The following is a 14,849-nucleotide window of genomic DNA, read 5'->3' as shown; positions in this document are numbered from 1 at the left end:
TTATATCTTCGCATATAATCAATTCTGCGAGCCCTATTTCGATTTGGCTCTCTCTTGAGATAACGCGTTTCTTCCGGATTGTGAACGTTTCTATGCAATGGTAGGGCTGGTTGATTGTGAAAGTCCGGTAATGTTTGAATAGAGCAACCGTCCGTTACTCTGTGTTGATTGCTTTCGAAACCATCCGTTTGCGTGCATTGCTCAACAGTGCACGCCCTCCTAAGTTTTTTGAACCATTGCACTGGTTACAGTTGCGCTTGTAGGTGTCTGGCTTTCCACATCCGTAGCAAAACACCCGTCTTTCCCCAAATCATTCCTGGTATCTATGACCAGAAATCCCACAGTTCCAACAAGTCAATTTTATGGCTGCCAATTCTTCGTCCTCTCCCTCACTTTCCTTGATTTCATTCACGGTCTCACTGGATGTTTCAAGTTCATGGACTTGACGTCGAGAAACAGGTCGAGAAGGATGGCTATTAATCTTGGGCATGGATTGCAAAAATCGTTCTCGTGTCTGAACAACTTTCCGCAGCTCAGCGACAGTCGAGATCGGAACGTATAGAATCTCATGTTGAATTTCTGGTAGTAAGTTTGCCCTTTATACTTCTAATATGGAAGATTCGGACAATGGTTGTGCTAGCTTATTCTCTAAAACAGTTATAGCCTCCTGTAGGCTGTCAAAGGACTCGATAGGCCTTTGTTTTCTCTGCGACATGGCTGCACGAATCTCTTAATCGCTCCCGCTGTCTTTAAACTGAGACCGCAGAGCTAGTTTTAAACCTGGCCGTCACCTCTACTAAAGTCTTGTGGTAGCGCCAAAACCATTCATTTGTGCTTCCTTCAAATAAATTGCTGGTGTAGCGCGCAACTAACGCGGGATTTCCATCAAGAGATTGCAACGTCAGTGCTTCTACTCGATAGATAAACTCGTCGACTGGAACACTCGAATGTCCAGAAAAACGAATTTTCCAGTTAGAAATAATCTGTCCAATGCGGTCGGGTCGTAATTTATGTGGTGATAGCGATCCTGACTGCGACAATATATTCCTTTGACAGTTCCTACCCCTTTGGTCTCTTCTTCCAGTGACTGGAGTCTGCTCAAAACTTTGCTGACCAACTTCTTGTTCGTCATCAGCTGTTGTGGTTGTGTTGTTGCGTTGCACCTCACTGCGAAGACTCTGTTGTAGAGATACGACTTTTTTTTTTTTTTTATATTCCATTGATTAATACATACATTTGACTAAGCAACAAATAAACAAATAACAACAAAAATAGCGAAGACTGCGGGCTGTTGGGTAGAAGGGTGCTATTTTAACGGTGTAGATGGCCATGGTCGCGCGGTACCGCCGCTAAGCATTGTTTCGCGAGAGGTACAGGTCACCTACTCCGCTCGCATCCTTCTTTCCGTCTCCAGGGTCCTCTGCGTTTTCATAACGCTTGCCACGAACGTGGCTGTCGCGTCCCAGGCCTTCTGGCTGGCAAGCATGATGGGGACCAGGTTATCAGCTCCTATGGCGGCGCCCACGACTTCCTCCAGTGCTAGCCGCTCGTGGTGGAATCGATGGCAATCGAAGAGAATGTGGTGCACGTTCTTCTCCACTCCAGTCCCGCATTCAGGGCAGTGGTCCTCTGTGTCGTGGCCGAATCTTTTGAGGTAACTTCGAAAGCAACCGTGTCCACTAAGTGCCTGTGTCAGGTAGAAGTCTACCTCGCCGTGTTTTCGGACTACCCAGCTTTGGACGTCCGGAATCAGGCGGTGAGTCCAACGGCCCTTTTTAGAATTGTCCCACCTGGACTGCCACCGGGCGATGCTCCTGCGCCTGGCACTGACCCTGGCCTCGCGCCTTTCCGAAGGGTTGTCCGGCTCGCGTGAGAGACGGGCTTTCTGAGCTCGCACAAGCTCTAATAGCGGCACCAGCCCCGCAATGACCAGGGCCGCTTCGTCGGAAACCGTCCTGAAGGCGCACGCTACTCTCAGGGCGCACAGGCGGTAGGTACCTTCCGCACCCCTCACGTAGCTTTTTACGTTCGCGGCCTCCGCCCAGACCGGGGCTGCATAGAGGAGTTGGGAAGTGACGACACTCGTGAGCAACTTCCTCTTGCATTGCTTGGGGCCTCTGGTGTTCAGTAGGATTCTAGAGAGGGCTCTTACTGTTCCGCTAGCCATTCCGTGGATATATTCCAAGTGTTCTCTATAGCAGAGGCGGGTATCCAGTTAGACGCCCAGGTACCTTATCGCGCGCTGCGAGGTAATTGGCAGGCCGCCAACCCGAATCTCGGCCGTTTCCACGCGCTTTCTGCTAGATATCAGCACTGCTTCCGTCTTATGTGAGGCCAGTTCTAGGCCAGCGACTGCCAACCAGGACTCAACCGCTCGGATTGCGCTGTTTGCCATTGACTCTGCCTCTGCCAGCTCCTTCGCTACGACCACCAGCGCCACGTCGTCGGCAAAGCCGACTATGGTGGTGTTTTCGGATAGCGGGAGATTTAGTACTCCGTTATACATAGTATTCCAGAGCAGAGGCCCCAAGACGGAGCCCTGCGGGACTCCGGCTGCCGGCGTTCACGCGCTTCACCACTTTTTTATAAGCCCCGCCCCATGGGTCCTTCTCGACGTCGTCGCAGAGCTTAAGGAAGCACTCTCTCTTGCTGGTCCTAATCGCGTTCTTTAGGGCGGACCTTGCGGTCTTGTACTCCTCGCTTCGGGCTAGAAGGTTCGGAGAGCCGCGCGCTCTCTGGACGAGCCTCCTAGCTCGGAGGCAAGATGAGCGTAAGGTGGCAATGTCGTCGTTCCACCAGTAAACGGGCGAGTGGTGCTTCCGGAAAGTTTTCCGCTGCTGCATGCTTGCCTTGCATGCACGCTCGACAGCGACCGCCAGTTTGAGCGCAGCATCGTTGGCGCTGTCCGTCTCGTCTGTCGCTAGGCCCGCTAAGGCGCTCGTGAACACTTGGGCGTTGAGCGTGTCCTGCCGGAACGCCTTATTTGCATTGGGCGGGATCGTTCTGCTCGGTGAGTTCTCGCCGAGGGAGACGAGGATGGCCTCATGATCGCTGGCTGTATAGATCTCGCTGATCCTCCACCTGGCTAGGCAGGCTAGTGCACTGCTAGCGTAAGTGAGGTCTATAACGGACCCTGCTCCCGCTCTGTTGAAGGTATGCTGGGTACCCTCGTTGAGCAGAGCGATATCCAGGGAGGCGAAGGCCTCCAGGATGATGCGGCCTCTGGCGTTGGTTGAGGGCGACCCCCAATCCTGAGCCCAAGCGTTGAAGTCGCCGCCCACTAGTGTGTTGCTCCGTCCCCGGATGTCATCGCTGAGCTCGTCGATGATGCTGCTGAAGGCCTCCAGGGTGAGGCTTGGTGCCAGGTAGCAGCTGTACACCCACACCCCGCCTACTCTACCGCGAACGAAGCCGTCCGCCGATCTGACGTCGGACATGTGAGCGGGTTCCCGCCCACACATCCACAGCGCAGCTTTGCCAGTCCGGTCCATGGCCCAACCATGTGTGCTTGCATCTTTGTATGGCTCGCTGAGCACCGCCACATCCGCGTCCAGGTCGCGCACTGTCTGCATCAGCAAATCATGCGCTGCTCTGCAGTGATTCAGGTTCAGCTGAATCAACTGCATGGCGCGTTTCGGGGGACGGCGCCACTGCTACTGCAGCTCCTTGACGGGCAGCTTTTGCTGCCTGCCTGGTGCCTCGTCTTGTTCTTGCCGGAAGCAGCGCAAAGGAAGCATTTCTGCTCGTTGGGGCACTTTGCGGCTTTGTGTCCACTCTCCCCGCATCTTATGCAGCACCCACTCCGGTCAGTAGCGCTTTTGCAGTTTGAGGCCAGGTGGCCAGCCTCAAGACACCGGTAGCATCTTGGGGGGCCTGTCCTCTCCCTGATCGTGCAGGAGGTCCAGCCTATGCGCAGAGAACCTCTCTTGAGCACCGCCTTGGCCAGGGGGCACGGGAGGCTAATTACTGCCGTCTGGGAATCAGCATAGCCTGGGCGGAGGCTCCGCACCTTGACCTTGGCCCCATCCAAGCTGAATTGCTCCGCGATGGCGGCCACAATCTCGGGCTCCTTGGTCAGGGCGTCCAACTCTCGGATCTCGAGTATCAAGACCTTTGAGTCCTCTGACATCGCCCGAACCTCCGCCGTGTCGCCAAGCACCTGCGCAATGCTCGTTCGCATTGACGCTGCACTCTCGGCGCTATCCTTCGCCATCTCTAGCAAAAGGTTGCCGTTTGTGGTTCGTCTAACCTTTTTGACGCAGTTACCCAGGCCTGCAAGCTGGCTGTCGTCCCTTCTGGTGACCATGGCCAGGATTTCGCTGTATGTTTTCCCTTTCGCGGCTATAATGACTGCGTCCGGGCGGGACCGATGAGGAGCCTCGTTTTTCTTGCGCCGCCTTTGCCTCGTGAAGGTTCTCCAGGTGCCTCCCTCGGCTTCTGGGCCTTCAGTCGCTGGACCGATTGGCTGCGGGTTGGGTGCCCTTGGTTTGGGTACGCTGGCCGCGGGTGTCCCTCTTACGGAGGTTTTCCCCTGCTTAGCAGCTTTAGCCGGCGTGGGGGCACGCCCCTGATTCTTCGCGCTCGTGTTGGCCGCCCTTACTTGCGGTTTCTCGGTGGTGGTCGGGGCTCGCGGCGCCTCCGTCTGCGTTGCGCCGTCCTTGCTCCAGACCTTGGGGGTTGCTGCACTGCGTCCCGTCTCTGGGTGCTCTCTGTCTTCTTCCCGCCCTGAGAGCAATTGTGGCATGCTACTGCAGGTTCGGGTCGATCTGTCTCCTCGGGTTTCCGAGCAGAGTTAAGCCACTCGCCTATGTCGGCTTGCAGGTCTTTCACCCTCGCCAACTTGGTCTTCATAACCAAGGTTATGTGCCGGACCTGCTTGTTGTTGATGTCGTCAAGGACATCATCCAGGATCTTGCCCAGCTCCGCGATGTTTTTAAGACACTGGGATTCCCTGCATCTCTTAGGAGGCGTCTCGCGCTGAGAGCCTGCTGGGCTGGCGGCGTCCCGTGTCCTTTTGGGAGTTAGGGAGTCCGCATTCTCTCCTGCCGTCGGTACCGGAGCCTTGCTCACTGGGAGGAGCGGGGATCTTAGAACCCTGCTGCTCCTTCTAAAGGCCATGGGACCGTCGTCTCTCTCGTCGTCTTGGCTTGGCGTATTAACTACGGTGGCGGCCAAGTCAGCCACCACGTCAGTGCTTGGGGGAATGTTTTTTAGGGCCTCCAGAATCCTTGCCCTGGCCGCGGGGTCTCCCGCGGGTGGATTTCCACATGTGTGGCTGCCACCTGGAGTATTCACGTTTTGCGAAGACATTCCGATTTAATTTGCATTTTGGCCCAATGCAAGGGCTGCATTTTATACCTCCTGCCAGGTATGTTTAACTGCCGGCCAATTTGGCTCAGACGCAGACCAGGTAGCCGCCCAATGTGGGTCAGACGCTGCCTGGGTTTAGGAGATTTGATGCAGCTAGAGCCTGCTGCCAGGTTTGTTCTTCTGTCGGCCAATGTGGCGCAGACGCAGATCACATAGCCACCCATTATGGGAAAAACGCTACGTGGAGGAGTGTGGAGGGAAGGCGGGTGCACTTATGGGGTCCCTCGAGGGTCAGGGGTTTCCCCGAGACTTAGCAGGTGGGGGTTATACCGCCCCTGCTCGGTCGCCAGAGCCCCGATTTTTAAAGGTGGACCGCAGAGCGGAGGGGTTGGCTGTTGGTCGGCTCCTTGACCTTTACCACCATTTAATCCCCTGTGCGGGCCTTGATCACGAGTTTCGTGATGATCCCACTTCCTCGAGCCAAGGATCAGGAGCAGCAGCCCTGAAAGGTATGCTACCTCCTGGATCGGTGTTTGACATGTGCGTGCTGTATCATGCAGCTGGGAGCTACCCAACACTGGATCGCAGCTGATCTGTCCATCAGCTGGCGTGACTGGCATATGCTGCGGGGGCAGCCACATTTACCGTGGAAGGAATATTGCACTGGACTGGAGGAGGCAACAACAATGGGGCAAGAAACTGGAAGGAATGCTCTCACCACTCTCTCCGCTCTCGCCGCCGGCCCAAATCACAGGTTTTGTAATTCGGATTTACTTGGTCATCCGTGGACATCCAAGGCTTGCCGCTGCAGGTGAGTGTTCCCCACTGCCTCACTCGGCCGTCCTGCACCCAGGTTCGATGGGGACATGCCGCAGCCCACACACAACGCGGATTACGCGGGAGCGCCTCCGCGGTGCATCCGTACTCGGCAACTTCACTATTTCTCAAGTACGACTCAAGTAATTTGTGTGTGTATGCCGGCATGAGTGTTTTAATTTTGTGCATGAGGCCATTGAGCCAGACGCGGTCGAATGCTTGAGAGACGTCTAGAAATATTGCGCTGCAATATTCTCGATGTTCGAAGGCTGTGCGAATTTCTGATGTTATTCTGTTAACTTGCTCTATAGTTCCATGCTTTTCTCTGAAGCCAAATTGATGAGCTGGGATGATGTTGTGAGCTCCCAGATAAGGAATTATGCGCTTTAGTAGGCATTTTTCAAATAACTTGGACAAGCATGATAGTAGACTTATTGGTCGGTAAGATGATGGAATCGTGTGGTCTTTTCCGGTCTTCGGTATCATTATAATTATAGATTTTTTCCATTTAGTTGGGTAATATCTGAGACTTATGATCCCATTGAAGATTTTACAGATGACCTCAATAGCACAATTCGGAAGTTCAATTATAATTTTTTGAGTTATTAGGTCATCGCCGGGAGCCTTTTTCGGCTTCAGTTCCCTGATGACCTTCGTGATCTCGTTCGGACGAAATGATGCTGGAGTAGATTCCGTTTCAGTGTGGATTTGCGGTAGTTGAAATGGATGTGCAGCAGGGTTCGGCTGGAAAACGCCCTGGAGATGTGAGGTAAAAGTTTCGGCTCTGTCTTTGTCGCTGCGGGCCCAACAACCAGATGATTTTCTAATCGGGATAATGGTTTCAGTCGGAGAGCTTAAGTTTGGGTGAGCTCTCCATAAGGGATGCTTTGTGCTAGTTGGCCACAGTTTCTCAATATATCTTAATTGTGCATTTTCGGCATCTTGCTTCAGGGCCCGGCTTAGTTTCCGTGTGGCTTCATTTAGACGTTGCTTTGAGCATGGCGATCTATTGTTTTGCCACGCCCGTCGCAGGCGTCTCTTTTCTTGGATAAGCTGTTCAATCTGCTGGTTCGTTTTGAATTTGATTTTTTGCACATCCTTTTGTTGTGGTGTTGAGATCCTGGCTGCAGTCACAAGTACCTCTTCCAGAGCGGAGGTGGAGGAGTCGATGTCGGCTTAAGTATTGAGCTGGGGGGCTAGCTCTATGTGGGAACTCACATACTTTTTGTATTTCATCCAATTTGTTCTGTGCGACGTCAACCTGTGAGAGCGATCCGTAGTTTCTGGGCTTTGAAGGAGGGTTATCAACAGCGGCGAGTGATCTGAAGAAAGGTCCGGAAGGGCGTTGGCGTTTATAAGATTGCGTGGGATGTTTTTTGTCACCGCAAAGTCAATTAGATCAGGTATCTTTCTGGGGTCTGCTGGCCAATAGGTGGGGCTACCAGGGGAAACGTAGTCCAGTTTATTTCTCACATTGATGAGAGCGTTATACAGTTGTCTTCCCTTCCACTTTAATGGACGTAGCTTGCAAGTAATTTGTTGCAAACCTTTGGTGGAAGTGGTGTTTGATGCGTTCTCTGATAAGGATGTCGGTCCCGCCGTGGGCTTTACCATCTGGATGATCTGTGCGGTGGAAGGTATAACCTCTTATATGAAAGTTGGATCTGCTTGTGAGGTGCGTTTCAACCAGTAGCATGGCGTCGATGTGGTTTTCGTTTAGAAATTGTGTTAGTTCAAGTTTATGCCGTGAGACGCCGTTGGCATTCCACGTAGATATACGTAGATTGGACATTGATTATTTTGACTGTTGTGCTACAAGCAGCTGTATCACCATATTCTGATTCTGGACGAGCGTTTGTCGTTTTCATAAATGACATGAGTTCCATCATACTTTGTTGCATGGTCACCATCATGGATTCCAGGTTGTTTTGTGGCTGCCCTGGGGCCTGCTGAGCATTTACTGAGTTTGGGGGGAGTGGATTTTGCATACCTGTCCGTAGAGCTTCGGCGTAGGAGATGCCCGTGGGGGCATTTAGCGGACCAAAAGAGGATCCGGCTGCTTTGGCAAAGAATACGTCTGGAGTAGTTTTTGAATAATAATATACACATTTTGTGTATTTTGTTGACGTGTAGCTGTTGCTCGTCGCATGCGACTCTTCAGCTCCTTGTACCCAAACAGCCTCTGTAGGCTGTATGGTTTCCCCCACAGTTTCCGCATTTTTTCTTGATGGGGTCTTCTTTGTTCGCAGGGCAGTGTGCGGAGTTGTGGAAGTCTCCACAGACTACGCAGACTGACCGAAGGGTGCAGTATGTCCATGTATGACCATACTCCTGGCAATTTGTGCATTGCACAGGACCGTTGCGTTTGTGCGGTTCTTCCACGGTGATTCTTCGATGCAATAGGAACTGCAACTTGTAGATCCGGTGAACTTCATTCTTCTTCAGGGTTTTACGTTCTGGCTCCAGTTCGACTTTGAAAAGTGGTTGCGGCTTTTTGTTTTTATTTATAATGTTGCTGACATTCTTGGCAAGGAAACCCTTGCCTTTCAGGGCTTCCACTATCTCAGAGGGGGCGACGTCTGGTTCAATTCCTTTTAACACGACTTGCAGTCCCTTGCTGCTTTTTAGTTGGTAGGTGTAAAAATTCTTTTTCGATTCTTCCAGGTATTTAGACTCAGCCCGGAAGTGTTCTTCTGATTTGGTTTGAATTTTTGTTTCGCAAATGTTCCCTTTAATAAGCGGAACAACATGATAGTTTCCGTCCCCGACCAGCGCAACAATTTTGTTGACCAGGGCGTTTGAGCTTTTCTCCCTAATATAAATGGGTGGGGGCTTTGGCTGTTTTTGAGTCTCCTGCTCCGGCTCTGCTTGGTTATTCTGCTAGCGGAGAAAATTTGTTGGAGTTGTTTGGGTCGTAGCTTTTGGTGACACGGTTAATCTTAGGTTTGTTACCAACCGTGTTATGTGGGCTAAGCTTACGCTTAATTTGGATGTAGCGATCCATGCCAGTCTGTATGGCCGGAACCGCTTGTTGCTTATCGGAGTTCACGGTTTTTGTTACCATTGAATTTGGCGCTGCGGCCGTTGGCACCGATTTCGCAATATTGGTCGTTGGTTTAGTTGTTGCTGTTGCTTTTGCTGCGTTTGCAGAAATTGCAGCTCTGCTTGTTGTTGGTGCATCTTCCATCGAAACCGGTGGTGGTGGGGTTTGGCATTGGGAGCTCCAAGATGTAGGAGCTGGAATGAGTAGGGCGGGTGAGCAAGAGTGCGCTCTCGTGCCGTCGGCGGTCAGTAGAGCCGGGTTGGGCTTGGTAGACGTTTTTTCTGCTTCGTTATCGCGAGTTGAGAAATAAGAGAAAAAACCGTTTCTTTGGTTTACAGAGGTTCTACGCTCATTCTTTTGATCGCCGCTCATTATTTTGAGCTTGTTACGCGTGGCACCATAACATATAAATTAACTTTGCAGCTCAAGAACACGTCTCACGCACTAGTGTCCGTATGTCATACGCCATGTAGGGCTTGGCCTAGCTGACAGTACGTAGTTTAGAGTTCCGAATTTACTTTTTTACCATGAAAAAACACTTCGAGAATAAACCCCGCGTAGCGGTCGTCCGTAAGCACGTCTGCACTCGATGAAGGTCGAATGCGAATAGTAGTTTGTTTAAACGCAATACAATCTGTGACCAGCTTAAAACGGATTCCAAGAAGATAGTGACGGAACTTCTTCAACGCCAAATATGCTGCTTTCAATTCTAAGATGTAACTGTGCTGCTTGGATTCTGCTGCCGAAGTCTTCTTGCTCTAGAAGTAAATAGGATGCAACTTTCCCTCGAAACTCTGCAACAATATGGCTCCATAACCTTCCTTCGACGCATCAATGTGCAATTCAGTTGGGGCACTTCGTGAATATATATGCAGGACTGGCTCCCTTGTGAGCAAACTTTTCAGCTGATCTATCGCCTGTACTTCTTCTGGTCCGATCTTTAATTCGACGTCTTTCTTCAACAGGTTCGTAAGTGGACGAACGATTTGGGCATAGTTCGGCATAAACTTTCTGAAAAATCCGGTCACACCCAGGAAAGATTGAACTGCTTTGATGTTTTTGGGCATACGGAAGCGGCTTACTGCAGTGGTTTTCTCCGTTCCCGGCCAAATTCTACAATTCTCGACGAAATGACCCAAAAAAGATATTGGCTGCTGAAGAAAACTGCACTTTTTCCACTTCATTTTCAAATTGTATTTGGCAGCTGTTTCCAAAACCTGCTGAGTCTTCTGCAAACATTCCTCTTCGGAGACTGCGTACACAATTATGTCGTCCATGTAAAGCTGCATGATATCATCGTTTATTAGATCTTGGAAAGTGTGGTTTACAAATCGTATGAAAGCAGCTGGAGAGTTTCGAAAACCAAACGGAGATCTATTAAACTCGAAGAGCCCTTCACGTGTAACGAATGCAGTATAAGCACGAATACTTTTCTCAACTGGCACGTGAAAGAATCCATTTTCCAAATCCAAAACTGTAAAAAACTTCGCTGCTTGAAGCTTTTCGAGAACCTCCTCGACCATAAGAACTGGAAAACAATCCGGAAGCACCATACTGTTCAGCTTTCTATAGGCCACGCAAACTCTGAGTGATTGATCCTTCTTCTTGACAACGACGACTCATCCTTCTTCTTGATAACGACGACTCGACTTGCTACGTACGACGAAGATTTGCCCTGCTGGAGCCACTGCTCAACTTGTTTTTTTACAGCTTCTGATTTTTCTGAAGAGTGGCGACTAGGTGATTGGCGAAACGGCTTGACGACTCCATCCGGAATAATCTTCAACTCAATAGGACATTGCAATCGCTCTACAGGACTCTTATAGCTTCTTTCAATCACCTGCTCCACGCTCATTTGAAACTCAGGAGGAGCGGAGACTACATGCTGGCTCTCTAATACGCTGTAAACATCTGCATCACACTCACCTACTGATTCAGTATCTTGCTCAAGGGATTGAAAAAGAAAACCACGGGAGTCGGCCGAAAACTTGAACTTTTGAAGAAAATCGTAGCCCAGAAGCGCATTTCAGTCCATTGTAAAGTTGTCTACGACCAGAAACTTGTGATCAGTCTGCAGCTGATCAACGACTACGCTAGCGTTGAAAAATCCGATTGTCTTGGTGCTTTTGTTACCCAGGCCTCGCAAAACCGACTCGATTTCCATCATTTTTACGTTTTTTAAGTTCTGAAGCACGCTTTTTCTGACTATCGAGACATCTGAACCCGTGTCGACTAGGCACTGTTGTTTTTTACACTCCCGTAAAATATGTCCGAACTCGTTGCAACGAAAGCATTTTGTTTGCGACTGGCAGTCTTTTCTTTTGTGCTCCGCAGAGCCACCATTGAAACAGAAGTCCATCTTCTTCTCAAACACTTTCAGCTTGACACTCGTGGTAACTTTGCTTTTTTCACTGCTTTTTTCATCAGAATCTTGCACCAACTCGAAAATGTCGTACTCTTCTTTTAGCGCTTTTAGAGAATGGCAACGATACATAGCGACCCTATATTCGTTCTTTATTTGTAGTCCATTCACCACATGCTGTATTAAAGCCGATTCTTCCACGCTACCGATGTTCGCGATCTTCTTCATTTGAAGCAAATACTCATGAAATGATTCCGACTTTTTCTTATTACGTTCGCGCAACAACTGGTGAATATCGGTACTGTTTCGACTGCATTTGAACTCGAAGCTTAATTTGGTCTTCAGTTCCTCAAAATTGTAACGCACTCGGATTCTAGGAAAAGTTTGGCAGCTCCGCATATTTTTCCTCTGGCATGCACATATTTTTGTTTGTCCGACAACTCGTACGCATCCGCATTGCGCTCAAAAATCTCAAACCACTTATCAACCGGAACCGAAAAACCGTCAAATTCATTGATCATTTTTTCGAAACTGTCTACAGAAATTTTTCCGGTGCCGCGATCTTCTTTACGCTCATCAAATTCGATTTTTAATGCCAAAAGTTGAATTAACTGCTGCAATTGGTCACTTGCACTGCTGTTATTTGTCACTTTCACCTTACTGCTTTTGTTTGCCGCCATTATTTTATTGTTCTCTTCGTCTGGCACTTCAATATCCAGCAAATTAAATTGGTTGTCTTCTTCTTCGTCAGCTCTAACTTGATTGTTCTTGGCTGGTGTTCGCCTTGTTCGAGTCATGCCTTTTTTCACAACACAACTCACAAACGATCCTGTTCAAACGTGAATATTTCAAGAATGAATTTCACAACGACGCTCGGCTTTTTCTGCGGATTTGTTGTCTCTTTCACGCCAACGAATTTCACAACGACGCACAGTAGCGCCTTTTCTCATTTAGCGTTGCAAAAATCATATCTTTTGAACCAAATAAGGTAATCGAATAATTTAAACGGAATTGGACAGGTAATTGTTGTAAAATGTATATATGTACTGCATAAAGTACCACGCCCACAAATACGCCTTTTTAAAGGGGATTAAAGTGAAAAAATAATTTTTTTTCAATGAAAACGATTTTTAAAAAATATTTTTTATTTAATTTTTATGTGTATTTTTATGTATTTGCTCAAATAAAAATAATTTGAAAACTGAAAATTTTTTTTTTTTTTATTTCAAAGTGTAACCGCCACGCGCTACAGTTAGTATATTTCTTGGAATGTATGAAATTGTGTCGGTATTTTGGTATATTTCACCATGAGTAGCTTTGGTTTATGTCGTTGCATTTTCGCAGACGCAGCTCGACGCAGCCGATGAAAGTTAATTCTGGTCCAGGAAAGATCCACGTAACTTGTAGACATAGCGTAGTCGGTGGCTTTCATCGGCTTCAGAAGTTATAGACTACTTTAGGCAGAAAAAGGTGAAAAAATGGACACCTGGCAGGTAGCGATTTACCTGTACAAGCCCAAACCAAAGTGCTGTTTTTTTTTTGGGTTAAATAACAGTTTATGAATGTATCTATAATTTAAGGTAAAAACCATGACCATTGGTTATATGGTTTTTGTGTAATATTACCTGAAAGTCGACCATTTTACCTACTTTTTTTGGTATGATGCAAAAAACAAAAGAAAGTTCAACTTTGAATGCTCATATCTTCTACAAAAAAAATCTTAAAATAGATTTTATTTCCGATTCTGAATCCTTGGGAAATTTTCTGTCGAATAAGTATGGTTAAAATCAAAAATTTGCGAACATGACTTTTTCGATTTTTGCAACGCTAATTGTTCGAGAGGCGCTACTGTGCGACGCTCGCGGTTTTTTTCTACGAATGTATTTCCCGTAACAGAATTTCACAACGACGCTCGCTTCTGTCTACGTATTTGTTGTCTCTTTCACGCCAACGAATTTCACAAAGACGCTCGCTTCTGTCTAAATTCGATCTGTCTAAACACGATCCTTTCTGAGAATTCTGAAATTCACTGGAACTGTACTCAACTTTGCAACTTCCCGCAACAGAATTTCACAACGACACTCGGCTTTTTTCTACGAATGTATTTGTGCACTTCTTTCTCAGAATTCTCAAATTCACTAGAACTGTACTCAACTCTTCAACTTCCCGCAATAGAATTTCACCACAACGCTCGTCTTCTTTCTACGAATGTATTTGTGCACTCCTTTAACTCAACAGAATTTCACAGCGACGCTCGGCTTTTTCTGCGAATGTATTTGTGCACTCACACTTTCCGAGAATTCTAAAATTCACTGGAACTGTACTCAACTTTGCAACTTCGTTTGCGACTTTTTTGACAACTTTTACGACTGTTCGGTCAATAGAATTCGATTAATAATTTCCCGACTGAACAACTTCACAACTTTATGGAAAAATTAACAAATTAATTGGCTCCGGCAACTTTCAGCTTTTTCTGCCCCTTTTTAACTGTTTTCTTTTCACAAATCACCTTCTAGTTCATTGGACCGGCGAGCCCCCAAATGTAGAGTATTTATTATTAAAAGTATGTTTAGTTATATTATTATTAACAAGAACGGAAGCTAACTTCGGCACGCCGAAGTTTGTATACCCTTGCAGATTGGTTTTGATATTTATATTAAAAATTTAATTGCTAAAAACACATACAAAACAGAGTTTCATAACATTTTACTTTTGACAGCTAAAGTTGTATTTACCTGCTTTACATTTTCTCTACATTTGCCGATCGGTTTATATGATATAGTTGTCCGATTTTCATAAAATGTATACCAAAATTCTGAAATAATAACAAAATCGCATATCTCAGAGTAGATGAAAATACGTTGAAAAACAACGAAGTTATAATTTTTTTCCTATTCATTTTCCGATCGTTCCTATGGCAGCTATAAGATATAGTCGTCCGATTTTCATAAAATTTTTACCAAAATTCAGAAATAATATAAAATGGCCAAAAATATTGAAAAACAGCCAAGTTATAATTTTTTTTTCTAAAAATGTATCGAACATTTGTATGGCAGCTATATGATATAGTCGTCCGATCCGGCCCGTTCCGACATATATAGCAGTGAGAGTATATAGAAGACTATGGCAAAGTTTCATTCAGATAGCTTTAAAACTGAGGGACTAGTTTGCATAGAAACGGACAGACGGACGGACGGACAGACGGACGGACAGACGGATATGGCTAGATCGACTCGGCTGTTGATGCTGATCAAGAATATATATACTTTATAGGGTCGGAAACGTCTCCTTCACTGCGTTGCAAACTTCTGACTGAAA

General features: G+C 47.5%; 1 protein-coding gene across 1 annotated transcript; it reads right to left on the bottom strand.

Moving 5' to 3' along the window:
* Window positions 1-2,215: 2,215 nt before the first annotated feature.
* LOC138928687 (uncharacterized) lies at window positions 2,216-3,626 on the bottom strand. The gene is made up of 2 exons (XM_070286185.1): window positions 2,549-3,626; window positions 2,216-2,457 (listed from the first exon to the last, which is right to left on the bottom strand). The coding sequence occupies exons 1-2, from the start codon at window positions 3,624-3,626 to the stop codon at window positions 2,216-2,218; spliced, it is 1,320 nt and encodes a 439-aa protein (XP_070142286.1).
* Window positions 3,627-14,849: the final 11,223 nt, after the last annotated feature.

Source organism: Drosophila kikkawai, chromosome 3R (genome assembly GCF_030179895.1).
Source record: "Drosophila kikkawai strain 14028-0561.14 chromosome 3R, DkikHiC1v2, whole genome shotgun sequence".
NCBI classification, from domain to species: Eukaryota; Metazoa; Arthropoda; class Insecta; order Diptera; family Drosophilidae; genus Drosophila; species Drosophila kikkawai.
The sequence above is the reverse complement of the archived record's forward strand: the minus strand, read 5'-3'. Positions and strand labels throughout refer to the sequence as shown.

Bases quoted from the DNA above. Each gene is read 5' to 3' on its own strand.
- LOC138928687 (XM_070286185.1), bottom strand. From the start codon at position 3,626: ATGCAGTTGATTCAGCTGAACCTGAATCACTGCAGAGCAGCGCATGAT. The intron at 2,458-2,548 runs GTCCCGCAGGGC...ACACCACCATAG, and splicing joins CGTGAACGCCGGCAGCCGGA to TCGGCTTTGCCGACGACGTG.